Source organism: Onychomys torridus, chromosome 10, assembly GCF_903995425.1.
Source record: "Onychomys torridus chromosome 10, mOncTor1.1, whole genome shotgun sequence".
In the NCBI taxonomy this organism is placed as follows: Eukaryota; Metazoa; Chordata; class Mammalia; order Rodentia; family Cricetidae; genus Onychomys; species Onychomys torridus.
In genome coordinates, this window is record NC_050452.1 from 31,806,642 (window position 1) to 31,823,098 (window position 16,457).

General features: G+C 43.7%; 1 protein-coding gene across 1 annotated transcript in view; it reads right to left on the bottom strand.

The window, feature by feature from the left end:
- Positions 1-16,457, bottom strand: part of Stk32b (serine/threonine kinase 32B) — a 237,080-nt gene that overhangs the window by 138,238 nt on the left and 82,385 nt on the right. The window contains exon 3 of the mRNA XM_036200879.1: positions 7,879-8,030. Within this exon, the coding sequence (XP_036056772.1) occupies positions 7,879-8,030 (152 nt within the window). The remainder of the gene's footprint in view (positions 1-7,878; positions 8,031-16,457) is intronic.

Consider the following 16,457-nt stretch of genomic DNA (forward strand, 5'->3'; position numbering starts at 1 on the left):
CCACAGAGGAATAGGCTGACTGTTGGCTCTCCTTCATGATCTTCTGATGGAAACTTTCAGGGAAGTCTGACAGGGATCAGGACCCAAAGTATGTACAGATGGAGCCTGGGAGGGATCAAGAAAGGAGGTGTCTGGTACACATTTGGCTTCAGAATCAGCAAGTATTCTGAAGTCCTCACATATTATTGGGGACAATGATTCTCATGTCACCAACTTTGAAAACTCTTCTCACTTATAAATGACCACTAATATGACTCAAAATAAGAACCTAAGCCCATCTGTGAAGTCCCTTGGGGCACTGGTAGTTGCTCTGTGCAAGGCAGGGCCCAGTATGTTGGTGCTGACCCAGCTGTCATGGACAAACCCAGCCACTATAGGTGCCCTGGAGTAGCCCCATACACCTGCTACTCCTGACTGTGTCTGAAAGTTACTGGGTGCGAGGCTTCTAAGGATCTGGGAGGCAGACCCTGCTCAGACTTTAGAATCAGAAAATGTTTTACAGTGGAATCCTCCATGAAATGACCCACATGTGCTGGGGATTTCCCCCCACCCTCTGAGCCCTACTTTTTCATCTAAGCCTAAAGTGACCAAAGTGTGTTCAGTGGGTTCCTTTTCTTTCAACTTTACATGAGTATAAGGCTGGAGATCTATGTGGGGAGGCCTGAGAGGTGATGCAGGGGAGCAGCCCAAATCTGCAGATAGAAAGTGATAGAGAGGGGGAGCTGAGTATGTGCTTAAGAACAGGCTCAGGGAGGAAGCACTGAAGAGACCCTGCAAAGCTTTGGGTGATACTCACCATGTTCCCATTTCACACCACGTTCCACCAGTCCTCAGGTAGGATCAGCTAAGCCTCAGAAGGAGCAGTGGCTGAGATCATACTGTTCACAATCAACAAGCCATGGAGAAAACAGGGGTGCAGGAACAATCCTCTGGGTACAGGAGGATAAATAAATGTGAAGGCTGAGCTTGGCATATTCCATCAGATGCCAATGTCATATGAGTAGGACCCCCAAAGTCATGGGTTGGAAACAGCCTCCAGATTTGTCTTAGTGGGGTCTGTATCTGGGGCTCCAGGGAAGTAATTAGGGTTAGATTTGGTGCTGAGGCTGGGCTGCCCATGATGTCATGGGAGGCATATAAAAGCAGGAAGGGAGACCTGAGCCTAGCTTCTTCTCTCTCACTACACAGTATCCCCTACCACACCATGATGCATCACTCATCAGATGCTGGTGCCATGCTCTTGGACTTCTTAGCCTCGAGCAGGTAGAGTGCTCGGAAGCTGTGGAGACATGGTGCTGACTGATGCAGACTTCACTTGATTGAAAGCCTGGCAATAGTTGAGATGTGAAATTGGCAAAGGGGTTGTCAGGCAGGTGTCCTGAGAAAATCACCCCAGGCAGAGGCAGCATCTGTGGGACAAGAGTATGGGGATGGTAGGAGGCTGCCATGTGACTTTGAAGCATAGGGATCCAGGGCCCCGCCATCCCCATTTAATTACTCTGATTCAAGCAGGGGAAGGCTTCCTATTAAAATGTATTACATTCTAATGCAATTTTGGTGCTCTTTGGGATATGAGCTTAACATAAGATGTCTTGGTCACTGAACATCCATGAGCTTTATCTATGCATTTTTTACTGCCTCCTGCCAGCAATTTCATGCATACAAATCATGAGCCATTGTATCAATTGTTATCAATGCTTCAGGCTTTCTCAAAAGGAAGTGTAAAAATGTACATGGCATGACACCTCAGAATTTCCAAAAAGCTGTCACACCCTGGATCTCAATTGGCCTGAGCTGCTAGAGCATGGAAGGGGTGGGATTGTTCTCCCCATTTTACAGGTGAGAACACTGAGGCCTTTCAAAGGATATGCACCCATGAAGACCATGGGCCATTTCCTGCATCCACTACTCTACCTGGCACCTACTCATCACCCTTTTTCTCTTGTGTTGAAATGCATTCCTCTCTCATCTTGATATTTTAGAGGCTTAGCTATAAGCCTACTTACAGAAGTTCCACAGATCTTAGACCAGGCAATGGTGTAAGCTTGGAGCCCATCAGGATATTCAGGAGCCGGCTTGTAGTGACACACTGGAAATCAACTGCGAAATTTTCAGAAATTTGCAAGCTGTCTGACACCCGCTTGTTGGATCAAAATTGACAACGGGTGCATCTACTTCTCAGAGAATAAAAAACACTGGGGACCAGGGATTGTCCCCTTTCCCTACCCCTGGGAGAGCTGGCTGTTAAGAATTTACTAGTGTACTCTGGCTTCTTATCTCAGAGCTGCCTTGGGCAAGCTTGTAGTCGTGTGTGAATAATTTAACCCCCTTGGCCTTGGCCTCTCCCACTGTAAGATGGAAATGAAAATGTCCATCTCATAAGATGGGACTGAGGCTTTGCTGAGATTGAAAAGGAAAAGCCTCACAATAAATCACTGTCACTACAATGATTGAAAAGCATGGTACTGTGACTTAGTGTGAAGTGTCCCCACTGGTTCATGTGCTTGTTCCCAGGTCCACAGTTGATGCCATTGGAGGAAGTTGTGGCATCTTTGGAAATTGGTCCCTAGCTGGAGCAAGTGAGAGACTAGAGGGTGGGTTGTATGGGCAATTGCCTGGTCCTTTATCCTGAATTCCCTGCTTCCTGATCTGCTGAGATGTAACAAGGCATCCCACTAGTGCCCACAACCTCAGACAGAGCCCCAATCCCCCTCCTTTCTGCCATGATGGACTGTAATCCTTCAAAGTGTGGACCAAAATTAATCCCTCCCCCTTTGGGCTGCTTTCGTCTGGTATTTGGTCACCACAAGGAGGAAAGTAACAAATACATACAGGAGGCGATATTAACTCTGAGGTTTAGTTACAGAAAAACACATGGAAAACATAGAAAGGGGCCAGAGAAATCTGCATGAAGGAGCCATGCTGTGTCACCTCAACACAGCCAGAGGATCCTGGGAGTCCTGGGTTGTGCATGTGACTCTTGTATTGTTCCTTAGTAGGCTTTTGGGTCCCTCAGTAATTTCCTAACATACACAGCCAATCCCCCGGGCCCAGATTGACCCCTCTTGAGCCCTGATTTTCAGTGTGGCCACTGGCTTCTCACACAGCTGAGTGTCAAGATGTACCTAATGAGTCACGTGGCTCACACTCATAGCCACCCCTTCAGAACAGCAGCCCCTGACCACACTCATAGCCCTCCCTCTTCAGAACAGCAGCCCCTGACCACCACAAGGAGAATGGAAACCTGGAATCTTCAAAGCTTGAGTCAGAGACACCAAGGGCACTGCACATGTTAGGATAGTCCAGGATGAGAAAGAACCCTGGGAAAGACAGCATAGCCTCATCCTCTTATGCCAGAGGTTACCATGGTGATGAGAGTGTCCTGGATACATGGAAGCTAATGACATCACAGTTAGAACTGTAAAAATCTCACCAGCTTTGTCCTCCTATGTGTCATGGGTAGACAAGGGTGCCTCTTGGTCCCCAGGATACCATGGAATCTCACTATGTTAGTAATCATACGGATACTAGGGAGAGTGACTAGGGAGTGTGGGGGAGGAAAGGGCAATATGATGCTGCCAGTGTGGGCCTAACTTCTATCCTCTGCCAGCTGTGGAAGATAGAGGTGATAGCTCTCAGTTCTAGTACTGTATCTACTGCAGCACCAGGCAACCATAACCATATTGAACAACTGGATTTCCTGTGTACTAGACACAAGAGACACAATGAAGGAGGAGACCCTCCCATGTGGAGCACTGCTAAGAGAGGATGCAGAGCTATTCCATCTCTGGATACTTAGAAAACAGGACAGTGCCTGGCCTCCACCAGGAGTCTAGTGCACAATTGCCTATTACAGGATGCTTGCTGGAGAATAAGCAGACATTCCAGGAAATTCTGAGCAGTGGAGTTCCAGCAGCAGAACAGGTGGATCAGAGCCTGGGGAGGTGAGCACTGTGGGTCTTAGTTCTCACTTGTTACCGACTACTCATATGGCTGCAATAAAATGTACCTAGATGGTAGCTACAACAGAAGGGTAGGATAGACGACTGAACACTGTATCAGAGCTTAGCCTTGGTGGACATCATTCTGTGGACTTTCAGATTGACAGCTGTAGGCAGAGTTTTCCTGTCCAGACCACCTGCTCCCAAATAATCACTCAGAGGCATAATATAAATTATAAATGCTCGGCCAATAGCTCAGCCTTATTACTAACTAGCTCTTACAGCTCAACCCATTTCTATTCATCTATGTGCTGCTCTGAGGCATGAGGCTTTTACCTCTACTCCCTTTTGTGTATCTGACTCATTCTCCATTTGGCTGGCAACTCTCTGATTCCACTCTTCATTTCATCATTCTCAGTTTGGCTTTCCCAACTAACGTTATCCTGCCTTGCTATAGGCCAATTAACTTTATTATTAACCAATGAGAGCAACACATATTCACAGTGTACAGAAGGATCGTCCCATAGCATACAGTAATGTTTCACCCACAAGTCAGATCACCATTTTGCTAAGATTTGCCCCGTCAGATAGCCTGGCAAGGCTGACTGTGGTGTTGCATGCACATACTAGTTTGGGAGTTGTCTGGGATTACTTATAAGGAAATGGTAGCAGTTTTCTACAAAGGGCAGACCCTTTGCCACAGATTCTTGGGGGCTTCCAGTCCTCTCCTTAGCCTTCTTCTCATCCCCCTGCTTCACCCAGAAACACTGTCTTTAAATGCTTCCCATAATCTTGTTCTAATAAAAAGTTTCAGGGTGGCATATGGACATCTTGGTCTTGATTTGTCCTATGTCTACTCATAGAAGGTTCTAGAAACATTGTTGCTATGACAAGTATTAACACTAAGTTTAGGACTAACAGAATTTTCCCAAGAGCCTGCCCTGAGAAAATCCCTCCCAGGATCCTAGGGAAGACGCTACATCTAACATGGGGTTATCTGCGGGAAAATAATCTATGTACACCATGATCTTTTATCTGTTTACTTTATTTCTCTAAGATAAAATTCTATCCATACAGCTTCATCTCCGTCCTCACTTAAAGCTCCTCTCTGTCTCTATTTTTTCTGTCTTCTCATTGTCCTAACTAAGCTCCTACACTTTTGAACTCATCTCTGTCCTCTGTTCCTTCATCCTCCATCTTTTCTTCCTTGTTCCTTACCCCTGGCTCTGGGGAACCCTGTCTTCTTCTCCTCTCTCCAGCCACAGGACTCTGCCTACCATCTACTGCCTCAGACTCCCAGGAATCCTGTCCCATTCTTTACTGAACCTGGTTATGCAAAAACTTCCTTTGTTCTGAGTCAATTGCTCTAGAATGCTGTGTTCCCTGTCTGAAAAGAAGGGAGTTCTGAGCTTCATTTGCCCAAGAAACAAAGCTAAGTATCTACAGCCTGCCTGTCTCCTTGTATAGGTGTTACCTAGTGGATGAGCAGTAGGCTGAAGAAGCTAAACTGTTTGCCATAATGCCTAATAGTATATTTCATAGCAGAAGACAGCTGAGATATATATATATATATATATATATCTCCATACACACACTAAATAATAAGCTAAATATTCCTCGATAAATGGCTTCCTCTTGAAGGACACCTTGGTCAGTCAAGGTATAGCTTATTATATACAGCAAATTGATAATATATTTTTGGTGCTCACTGTACAGGACCTGTCATCTTCCTGTACTGTAAGGTGCTCACTCTCACAGCTGCTTTGTCTAAATGGTAGCAAGTGTCTCCCTTACCCAGTTCTACAATGCCTCTTAACAGTGAGTCTATACAGTAAATACAGCCAGTGAGGGTGATAGAAATGAACTTCAAGCACACAATGAAAATGTTAATAAATTGTCTAGCCACCAACCTTTAATCAAGCTAACAACCTGGTACCCCAAATCCAAAGTTCATCTTCCAAAGTCCTCATGTCCAATGCTGAGGGAGGAGGGATGAGTTAAATCCATGCAGGGAGGTGTGAAGTGACCCAATATGGAGGGATGTTCAACCAGAGCCAGCCTGGACGGACCCTGGTAACTATGGAAATCACGCATGGAAAGGTATCCCCATCTAATACAAAGCAGATTACTTGTTTCTGATCACTCATTTGATCTGTAAACAACACCACAACATCATCATCCTTTCTCTTTGACTTTATGGATGAGGAAACAGACACAGAAAAGCAGGTGGGCTTGCCCTCAAAGCCTGTGCCTTCCCCAGTGCAAGATGCCACATAAAGGCTGTACACTGGGCTGTTTACCACACCCAGCTCTGGAGGATGAGGTTCTAGAGTCAGACAGCCAGCATGGTCAATTCTGGTGAAGGTGATGGTTTGTCTCCTGGCTTGAAGACATCAGCATTATATATTCTCTCTCCCTTTTCCTCCCCTGGCTCTCTCTCTCTTCTTCCTCCATCCCTTTCTCTCCCCTCCTTTCCTCCTTCATCTCCTCTCTCTTCCTCTCCTTTCCTCCCCCCTTCTGTGGCTTTAATTCTCTTCCTCCTAGAAGTAAACAGTTCTATCAGATTATGATATAATACATCCACCTCTTGATCCTCCGTCTCCTCATCAAAATTGGGATCTGGTTTGGGATCCATTTGGTCCGCAGCTGCCTCCTTGCTGATATTTATAAGGCTGGATTCAGAACCAATGAGGTCAGGCTTAGAGGAAGAACATTGGTCCCCCTTGTCCTCTTCCCTGATCCTGTCTCTACCCAGGGTTCCCCCAGACACTACACTACCCCCATTCTCTGTCTCACAATTCTTCTTCCTCTTTCTCCTTTCCCAGGATTGTCTTAATCCCAGGAGAGGACCACAGTTTCACTTTAACCAGGTAAAAATATTGCACCTGACAGCTTGGCTTGGCTTATCACAGCTCAGGAGCACAGATCATTCATCCCACAGAGGCAAAGCTGTCATGGAAACTAATCAATGCTAGGTTTCCTCTGGTGCCAATCACAGAGCCTGTCACTGGGGAAGAATGATGAGAGTAAGCCTTCGCAAGGCTGCAGTAATTCACCTTCTACAAACCGAACCCCAGAGCTGGCATACAATTAATACAAGGCAGGGTGTCCTTATGAACCAGACAAACATCCCCATACTGCTCACACTTCTAGGAGGGCAAAAGGGCCATGCAGGGCAACAAGAATGGAGGAGAAGATGGGAAGGGCATTTGGCAAACTAGGAAGTGTCCAGTTAAGGAGTTAGGTGGAGGCCACAAAGGCAGACAGTGTGCCTTCAAGTCCTAACTGTCCACTTACTAGAAACATGAATCAGTGGCCTCATCTGTGAGGTGGGGATAGTAGGGAAATAGGAAGACATTCATGAGGGTGCCTGCCTGGAATGCACAAGTGAAGCATCAGGAACAATGGAGGACTATGGAGTACCTGACTAACACAAAAGGAAATACCACATGCAAAGACCCAGAGGCAGGGAATCAACAGCAGGTAAGCATTTCTAGGATCCAAATTCAAACTGGAGATAATGGTCAGGTATAGAAAGGAGAGAAAGTTCCAGAAACATGGTCTATAATAGATGGGGTGTCATATTCAGGAGATGGAATGTAGCACCTCCATTCAGGGCAACCATGCTATATGGAGTGAAACACCAGCTCCAGGTCCTTCTTGCCATTCACACAGTGTGGGGGACTTCCTAAAACACTGGATACCATTTAGCATTCTTATGAAACTTGCTACATACTTCCTCAAATACACAAAAACAAATTTGTTTTCACTTCTGACTCACTCAATCAGAGAACAAAATGGAAATGAATGCTTGAAGGCTCATTGGTGAGCGTACCCTATGGGATACTTGGGAGGCTGTAAACCTGGACACCTGGATCTGTTCCCTCTGGCAGTGTCAGGAAAGCAACCTCAGGGGACAAGCCACCTCCCCACTCACCACAGGTTCACCAGGAATGGGTGCTCCAATCCCTGCATGATCTGCAGCTCCCGGAACACGTTCCGCACCTCATCCCGCTCCACACACTTCTGCTTGTTCATGTATTTCATGGCATACATCTTCTTTGTGTCTCGCTTCTGCACGATGCATACCTGTAAGACAGCCCGAGGGAGCAACACTCAGGACAGGTGGAGGAGGAGGAGAAGGAGGAATGTCAACTCCTCACTGACATTCCATTTCATGCCTCAGTTTCATCCATTCCAATCACTTGCTTGCAAAGTAGCTTGGCCAAACCTCTCTGTATCTACAGGGAAGGCACCAGACTAGATCTGGCATTTAAATGTGAACAGTAAGTGTTGACTGTGGACTCACTCAACACTGGAAATGCAGCCACAGATTCAGAAGATGAAAGGGGCAGTCCTGCCTGCCCTCTAGAAGCTCATAGTCCAACAAAGGCACTAGTGACAGTTTTCAAGCATGCTTGCCACTGGCTATGACCCTAGCATGCATGCACACATGCTGTGGATCCCCTCAGATTCCAGAAGCTGCAACCCAAGACATACTGTACAGTCACAATAAAAACCTCACCTCCAGAGATTACAGCCATGGGGACACCTGGGCATACATGCTTTGCCTGGTCCTGGGATTACCCCATAGGTAGTTTTGTGTGCATACTATACACCCTGCCCCAGTGACTTCATTCCTGGGACATTTGAGAAAACCTGGAGGAGCAGAGGGGAGCCAGCTCAAGAGAGAAGCTCTCTCTGCACAGGCAGCAGAACTGGAGAAGAGGCCAGAAAACCCAAGCCTGCTGGAGCCCACATGATGCCAACACAAGCCTCAGATGCTTTATGCAGAGCTAAGGACTTGGTGCTTGCCATGATGGGTTTCAGTCTTGCTTTGGTCCAGTCTTTCCTTGTTGCCCTTCAGTTCTTCTCTTCTGCAATTGGAATGTTTGCTCAGCACCTTGTATATTAGAAGTGTGTAAGTTGATTTTGTTTTTATTTTATAGAGTTGGCTTGAGCCTCAGAAGAGACTTTGGAGCAGTGTGGGGACAGATAAAGACTATGGGGACTTCTGGAGTTGGAATGAATGTATTTTTCAGTGTGAGATAACCATGACACTGTGGGGACAAGGAAAAAGTTCTTTGAATGTGGAATGCCCCCCTATAGGCTCAGTTTGAACACTTGGTCCTCAGCAGGTGGTGCTGTTTGGGGAGGTTGTAGAACCTTTAGATGGTAAGTCTTGTGGGAGGGAGTAGTTTATTAGGGCTGGACCTTGGGGTTTTAAGGCCCAGTTACACTTCCTGTTCCCTCTCTACTTCCTATTCCTCTCAAATGTGAGGTGTCCTAGATACACGCCCCTGCCACCATGGAGTGTTTGCTTCCTTACCATGCCATCTATGATACACTGGATCACCTTAAGCCAAATGAGCCATGCCTTTTAGCTGCTTTCTGTGAGGCATTTAGTTACTACAAGAAGAAAACCAACAACTACACTTGGTTTCAGTTACCCACAGTCAACAGTGGTCTGAAAATATTAAGTGAAAACCTCCAGAGATAAATCACTCATAAATTCTGAATTGCCCATCATTTCAGTATACTACCATCTCACACTTTTCCCACTCCACCCTGTCCAGGATATTCACACTGTATGTGCTACACTCCCAATAACACCAAGAAATCCTCTTTGTATGTATTATTTGAGATTTCCTACATGCATATAATATATTTTGTTCAACCCCATCCCTTTCTACCTCCCCTCTAATTTCTACTCTAACCCACCACTTCTATTCTCAATTTCATGTGCTCTTTTCTAAACTCCCTGACTCCACCTACTGTATGTGGGCATAGAACAATCTACCAGAGCAAGGCAGCCTCCCAGGAACCCCATCTTGGAAGAAAACAGAGTCTCTTCCCTGCCCCCATAGCCATTACTTGCTAATTGATTCCCAGAGAGGGGTGGGCCTTCATGAGCCCCTCCCATATCCATGCTGGGGTTTGGGCTGGCTTGATCTTGTGTGGGTCTTATGGATGCAGCAGTCACAGCGGCTATAAGTCCATGAGTGCAGCAGCACTCTCATGTCTGGAAATCCTGTCTACTTGAAGATGTCTAATACCTCTGGTTCTTAAAAACCTCTCCACCAACCCTTCAAACCTGAAAACACTTCCAAAATCCTTCTACAAAGGGAGTATTACTCTGATACCCAACATAGAGTAAGCTCCAACAACAACATAAAAAGTGAATTATAAGCCAATCTTCATGATGAACACAGACACAAAAATTCTCAATGAAATACTTGCAAACCACTTTCAAGAAACATCCAAAAGATTATCCACTATGATGAAGTTGATATCCCAGAGATCCAAGGATGGTTCAGCATATATAAATCAATCATTGTAATTCACCACAGAAATAGTGTCAAGAACAGAAACCACATAATCATCTCCTTAGATGCAGAATGATCTTGACAAAACCCAACATTCCTTCATGATAAAAGCCCTGGAAAAATTAGGGATACAGGGTACACATATCAATGCAATGAGGACAATTTACAACAGGCCCACAGCCAACATCATATTAAACAGTGGCAAAACTTAAAGCATTTTTACTACAATCAGGAACAAGACAAAGGTGTCCACGCTCTTCATCTTTGAGCAATATAGTGCTTGAAGTCTTAGCTAGAGCAGTAAGACAAGTTGAAGATATAAATACATATAGGAAAGGAGGAAATCAAAGTGTCTTTATTTCAGATGATAATGGCTCTCTATATGAAAAACCCTAAAGATTCCACCAGAGAACTTCTATAGCTGATGAATATGTTCAGCAAAGTAGTAGGATACAAAATACATCCCCCCCACACACACACAGTCAGTAACTTTTCTATGTATAGATGAGAAAGACACCAAAAAAGAAATAAGGGAAACAATACTGTTCATAATAAACTTTTAAAAAATATTGGAGAAAAATCTGACCAAGGGAGTGAAAGGCCTATATTTAAGGCATTGGAGAAGATATCAGAAGATGGAAAGACCTCTCATACTCATGGCAGACCATCCTACCAAAAGCCATTTACAGATGTAATTCAATGCCCATCAAAATTACAATGCAATTCTTCACAGAAATTGAAAAAAACAATCTCAAAATTCATATGGAAACACAAAAGACACAGGGTAACCAAAACAATCCCAAGCAATAAAAATACTGCTGGAGGTATAACCGTTCTTGATTTCAAGTTACATCTTAGAGGTATAGCAATAAAAATAGCATGGCTCTGCCCTCACCTTGCACAAAACTCAACTCCAACTGGATCTAGGACTTCAATATAAGATCTGACACACTGAACCTGATAGAGGAGAGAGTGTAGAAACAGTCCAGCTTATAAGCGCAGAAAAAACAAACTTTCTCAAATGGACCTGGCTGTGCAGGCATTAAGAGCAATTGATAAATGGGCCTCAGAAACTCAAAAGCTTCTGTACACAAAGGACACTGTTATTCAAGTGAAGCAGCAGCCTACTATAGAATGGAGAAAAGTCTTCATCAGCTATACATCTGACAGAGGGTTAGTATCTAGAATATGCAAAGATCTTGGAAAATTAAACAGCAAGAAAACAAACAACCTAATTAAAAATTGGAACATGTAACTAAACAGAGTTCTCAAAAGACAAAATACAAATGGCTAAGAAACATTTTTTAAATGTTCAACATCCTTAACCATCAGGGAAATGCAAATTAAAACTACTGTAAGATTTCATCTTAAAATAGAATGGCTAAGATTAAAACAAAAATCCACACCAAATGCTGGTGTGGATGTGGGAAATAGAAACACATTCATAATAGTGGGAGTGAAAACTGGTGCAACCAATATGGAAATGAGTGTGGAGATTCCTAAAAATCTAGAAACACCTAACACATGATCCGGCTATACCACTCCTGGGCATATACCCAAAGGACACTATGCCATGGTATAGAGATGCTCATCCATGTTCATAGCTGCTTTATTCACAATAGCTGTGTACTGGAAAGTATATAGATTCCCATCAGCTAGCAAGTCAATAAACAAAAAAAAATGTGTACATATATGATGCAATGGAATATATAAAGAAAAATGAAATTATAGAATTCATAGGCAAATGGATGAAGCTGGAAATAATCATTGTGCTGGAGGAAACCCAGACTTAGAAAGACAAATGACACACATTCTCTTGTGTAGAATCTAGCATTAAATCTTCAGATATTCACGTTTAAATTGTAGTATCTATAGAATACAAGAAACCGGTTAGAATCCTTGGGGAGATATTCAAGGAAAATGGTCTAAAATGTAGATAGTGTGAAAGGGGAAATGGACATAAGGGAACAGGAAGGGTTAAACGTGGTGGTGGAGGGTCATCCCACATAACATGCTGCTGGAATGGGTGGGGCCCAGCAAGACAGGGTGGAGGACACCCTAACCCCCGGCCCCTGTCCCAAGTCTGGAGAAACCCCCCCACCCAGAGCCATGCAGCCAAATGGACCAACCAGGAGCATTGGGCACAATAGTGATCTCTTTGTGATGAGGTAGCATGATCCAGCACACCACCAGCGTGGGACTTGGAGACCTACTCACAGGTCTGGGGCCTTCTACTCCAGGCTTTAGTGGGGAGAGGGGGGAGCATGGGCCCACCTTGCAGTACTTGCCAGAGAGACACTATTGGTGTGAGCAGAGGTATGGTATGGTGGTTCATGAGAGAGAGGGTCAGAATGGTTCTCAGTGATATAGAATGGCACATCGGAAGAGATGATAGAGGAAGGAAATGGGCTGGGATGGTGGGGAGCTGAACCCTTGCCCAGCAGCAACACATGGGAAAGCTTGCCCTGCACACTATCTGGGCATTGCAGCAGAGATCACACTGTTGATGATAACACAGCTGCCCAGGCCCAGCCCCAAGGATATGTCATAGCCCTCCCCGTCACCCAGACCATCTATGATCTGCTGGAGCACGTGAAGGGACCTTACCTGTAGACCCAAAGTTACAAGATCTCCACAACACAGGGCAACAACAGGATATCCAGAAGGAGCCCAAGCAAGTGTCCAGCATTGATGGGGTAGTAAAACCAGAGACCTCAAACCAGACCAATGACTCTTTGCAATGAACACTTATAAGTAAAGATATATGGACAAAAGTGTTCATGACATGACTCAGTGTTACACTACAACTTCCATGATGAGATTTTTAAAGTTTTTCCCCATTTATTTGTTTGTTTGTTTGTTTTTACTTTTCCTTTTTTCTTTGTCTTTTCTTTCTTTTCTCTTTCCATTTTTCTCTTAAATTTTGTATTTTTTTTAAACTATTATTTTTTTAAACATTTATTTATTTATTTACTTATTTATTATGTATACAATATTCTGTTTGCAGGTGTCCCTGCAGGCCAGAAGAGGGCACCAGAGCTTGTTACAGGTGGTTGTGAGCCACCATGTGGTTGCTGGGAATTGAACTCAGGACCTCTGGAAGAGCAGTCGGTGCTCTTAACCACTGAGCCATCTCTCCAGCCCCAAATTTTGTATTATTTGGGGAGTGTTCAGACACAAAGAGTGGATGTAAAGGGATAGGGAAATGAATGGGATCAAGATACGTAACGCAAAAGACACATCGAATAAATAAAATTTGAAAAAATGTGATTGATGGGGATGAGAGTTCAGGGTAGAGAAGGGAATATGTAGAGGAATAACTAATAATCAGAAGTTCTCTTGGTGGTGAGAGAGATTGGTAACAAATAACACTGCTTGTTCTCAGCTGAACCCTGTGGACCAGCCTGCATCACAACACCTATACCATTTCCCTAACATAACATCATGTGATTCTGCACTATTGCACATCATCACAAGAGCAAGGCAAATACAGAACAGTAAGATACTTTAGAAGAGAAAGACCCCATTCACACAACTTCTACTATGGTATGTTCTTAGACCTGGTCTGTTTTTATTATTGCTGTTGTTAATATCACACTGCATTGGCGTCACAGAGTAAACTCTACTGCAGACATGTTTGCGTGTGTGTGCGTGTGCGTGTGTGTGTGTGTGTGTGTGTGTGTGTGTGTGTGTATGTATAAGGTTTTAAACACTATCTGAGTTTTCAGATACTGAGTAGGTTGTCTTGGGATGTTGCCTCCAGGGATGAGGTTGTTTGTGTATTTTCAAATAAGATCATATTGTAAGGGTCCAGGAAAACATGATCTAGTAGGTGTTCTTCACCCTACACAGCCACCATTTCCATCCCACCTCTGGGATGAAGCACAGATGGGTTTCAGTCCTTTCTTCAGGCTCAAAACTCAAGCCCCATCCCTCCAGCTCCCCACCTGTTATCACCACTGACACTGCCTAGCAGAGGGAATGATGTGGTGAAAGATACTATCAACGAGACAGCAGGTGAGTGGAAGCAGGCTGAAGAGCTCTGGTTTTCTCCTGGCCCTTCCAGAGGTTCTTCCCTTGGAAACTGGACCCCTTTCTGCTCCAACACACTCTGCATCTGTTCAAGGAGATTCGGGATAGTCGGGGAAAGCCTGAACCTACTTCTATTCCTCTGTCTGAATTGAGTCATTCAAATACACCCAGCACCCCAAGATAGAATCTACAGGATATCAAGGAAGTGGAGTGTCCAAGGACAGTAAATAGCATCTGAATCTCAATGTATTAAATAGGGCATGCTGTTAATCTTCCCAAATATTGTCTTTTCAAGTAGTGAAATCAATGAATGAAGTTAAAGGTCTGTGATTCTTCTTTGTGCAGTAAATTTGGGATGCAGAATATAAGGAAGCAATTGTGCAGTGTATGAAGGCCTCTAGAGGCCCTGCCTGGTGGGGATTCAGGCTGGCTCCAGAAGCCCTGAGACCACGTCTGAAGGCAGACAGCAGTGGGTGGATAATGTCACCAATCAGGGCCTCTTGTTTCTGGTGCTTCTCATTTGCATTCTGAGAAGAGGCCTGGAAAGCAAATGGGAGATGGAAAGATGGTAGATTGAAGACAGCACTGTCTTGCATCTCAACAGATCTGAAACAAATCGGCAGATGCACGATCTCAGGAAGAGCCTTTCCCCTGATGACTAACGTTGAATCACTCCGAAAACCTGTGTAGTCCCATGAGAGCTAGAAGAGGTGTGGATTCTGTCCTGTGAATGCTGTAGTGGACAGCAGATAACTCAACAGAGGAAAGCCGGGAGGTGGGCTGTCTCCCTCAGAGCTGCCTAATTTTAATTCATCAATTTCAAAACAGAAATACATGACTTATATAAGAAAAAGAAAAACAATATGATTGATCTTAAAGATTGTAACCCCTCAATAGCTCAAACTAAAGATAATAAAATGATCAAAATGCCAAAGAATTTGAAAATGTACTTTAAGAAATCATAAATAACTTCAAAGAGGGTGCAAAAAAGCGAACAGATAAAGTAAGGAAGTCAATTCAGGACCTGGATAGCAAAGCCAGCAACATGGATAGAAAATTAAGATTATGAAAAACAATTTAAAAGAACCAAAAACTTAGAAATGTTGTTAATGAAAAGTCAATGAACCAACTGAACAAAACAGTGAAAAATCATTATAGATGAGTGAAGAAGAAGAAAGAATATCAGGATTGGAAACAAACCTAAGGAAATATTATATTCAGCCAGCGATCAAGAAAGAAAAAAATAAGTGTGGCAACAACATTCAAGAATTCTTAAGCATGACCAAAAGATTAAGAAATCACAGGATAGAATAAGGAGCTGAGTTTAAACTAAATGCACAGAAAACTTACTCAGTGATATTACAGAAGAGAAAAACAAAAATTCAAGGGAAAGACATGGACCACAATACTGCAGAAATTAAGAACCCCTAACATACATGACCAGAAAAGTATCTCTCCACATCACACCATAGTTAATGCTAAGACTACAGAATAAAGATGCACAAGAGAAAAAGATACCAAAATACAATAGGAAACTCATCAAAAGGATCTTGGACCTCTCAGAAAAATGTGAAAAGCCAGAAAAGCACACAATGACCTCATGTAAGTTCTGCGAGCAAATAGCTACCAACCAAGAATGCTATATCCAGCAAAGCTATCTTTCAAAGTTGATGGAGAAATCACTTCCATAAGAAACACAGCTTCAGTGGTCTATGAACGCCAAGCCAGGGCTGTGGAAAATACCTGAAGGAATTCTACCCAGAGATAAATAAGAAAGGTGGTCACAAGTGGAATGCATAGGAAAGAAATAAAGAAATAGGCAATCACATAGCTATCAAATATATATCAAATATGCCTAGCTCAGGTATTCAGGAGTCTCCTGAGATGAGTAAGAGAGAGAAAAAGTACATCAATAAGAAAAACCAACAAAATCATAAGAATCAGCAAATATTTCTTAATTAAAAACTACAAATACAAATGGCCTCAACTATATAATTAAAAGATGAAGACTACCCCACTGGATCAAAACACACAAATCAACTGTTTGCTTCCTGGAAGAAATACACCTCATTGGCAAAATACAGACTGAGAGGCAAAGGAGAGAAAAAACATTCCAAGCAAACAGAAGCCTGAAGAAGAAAGCAGGATAGGAAAGTCT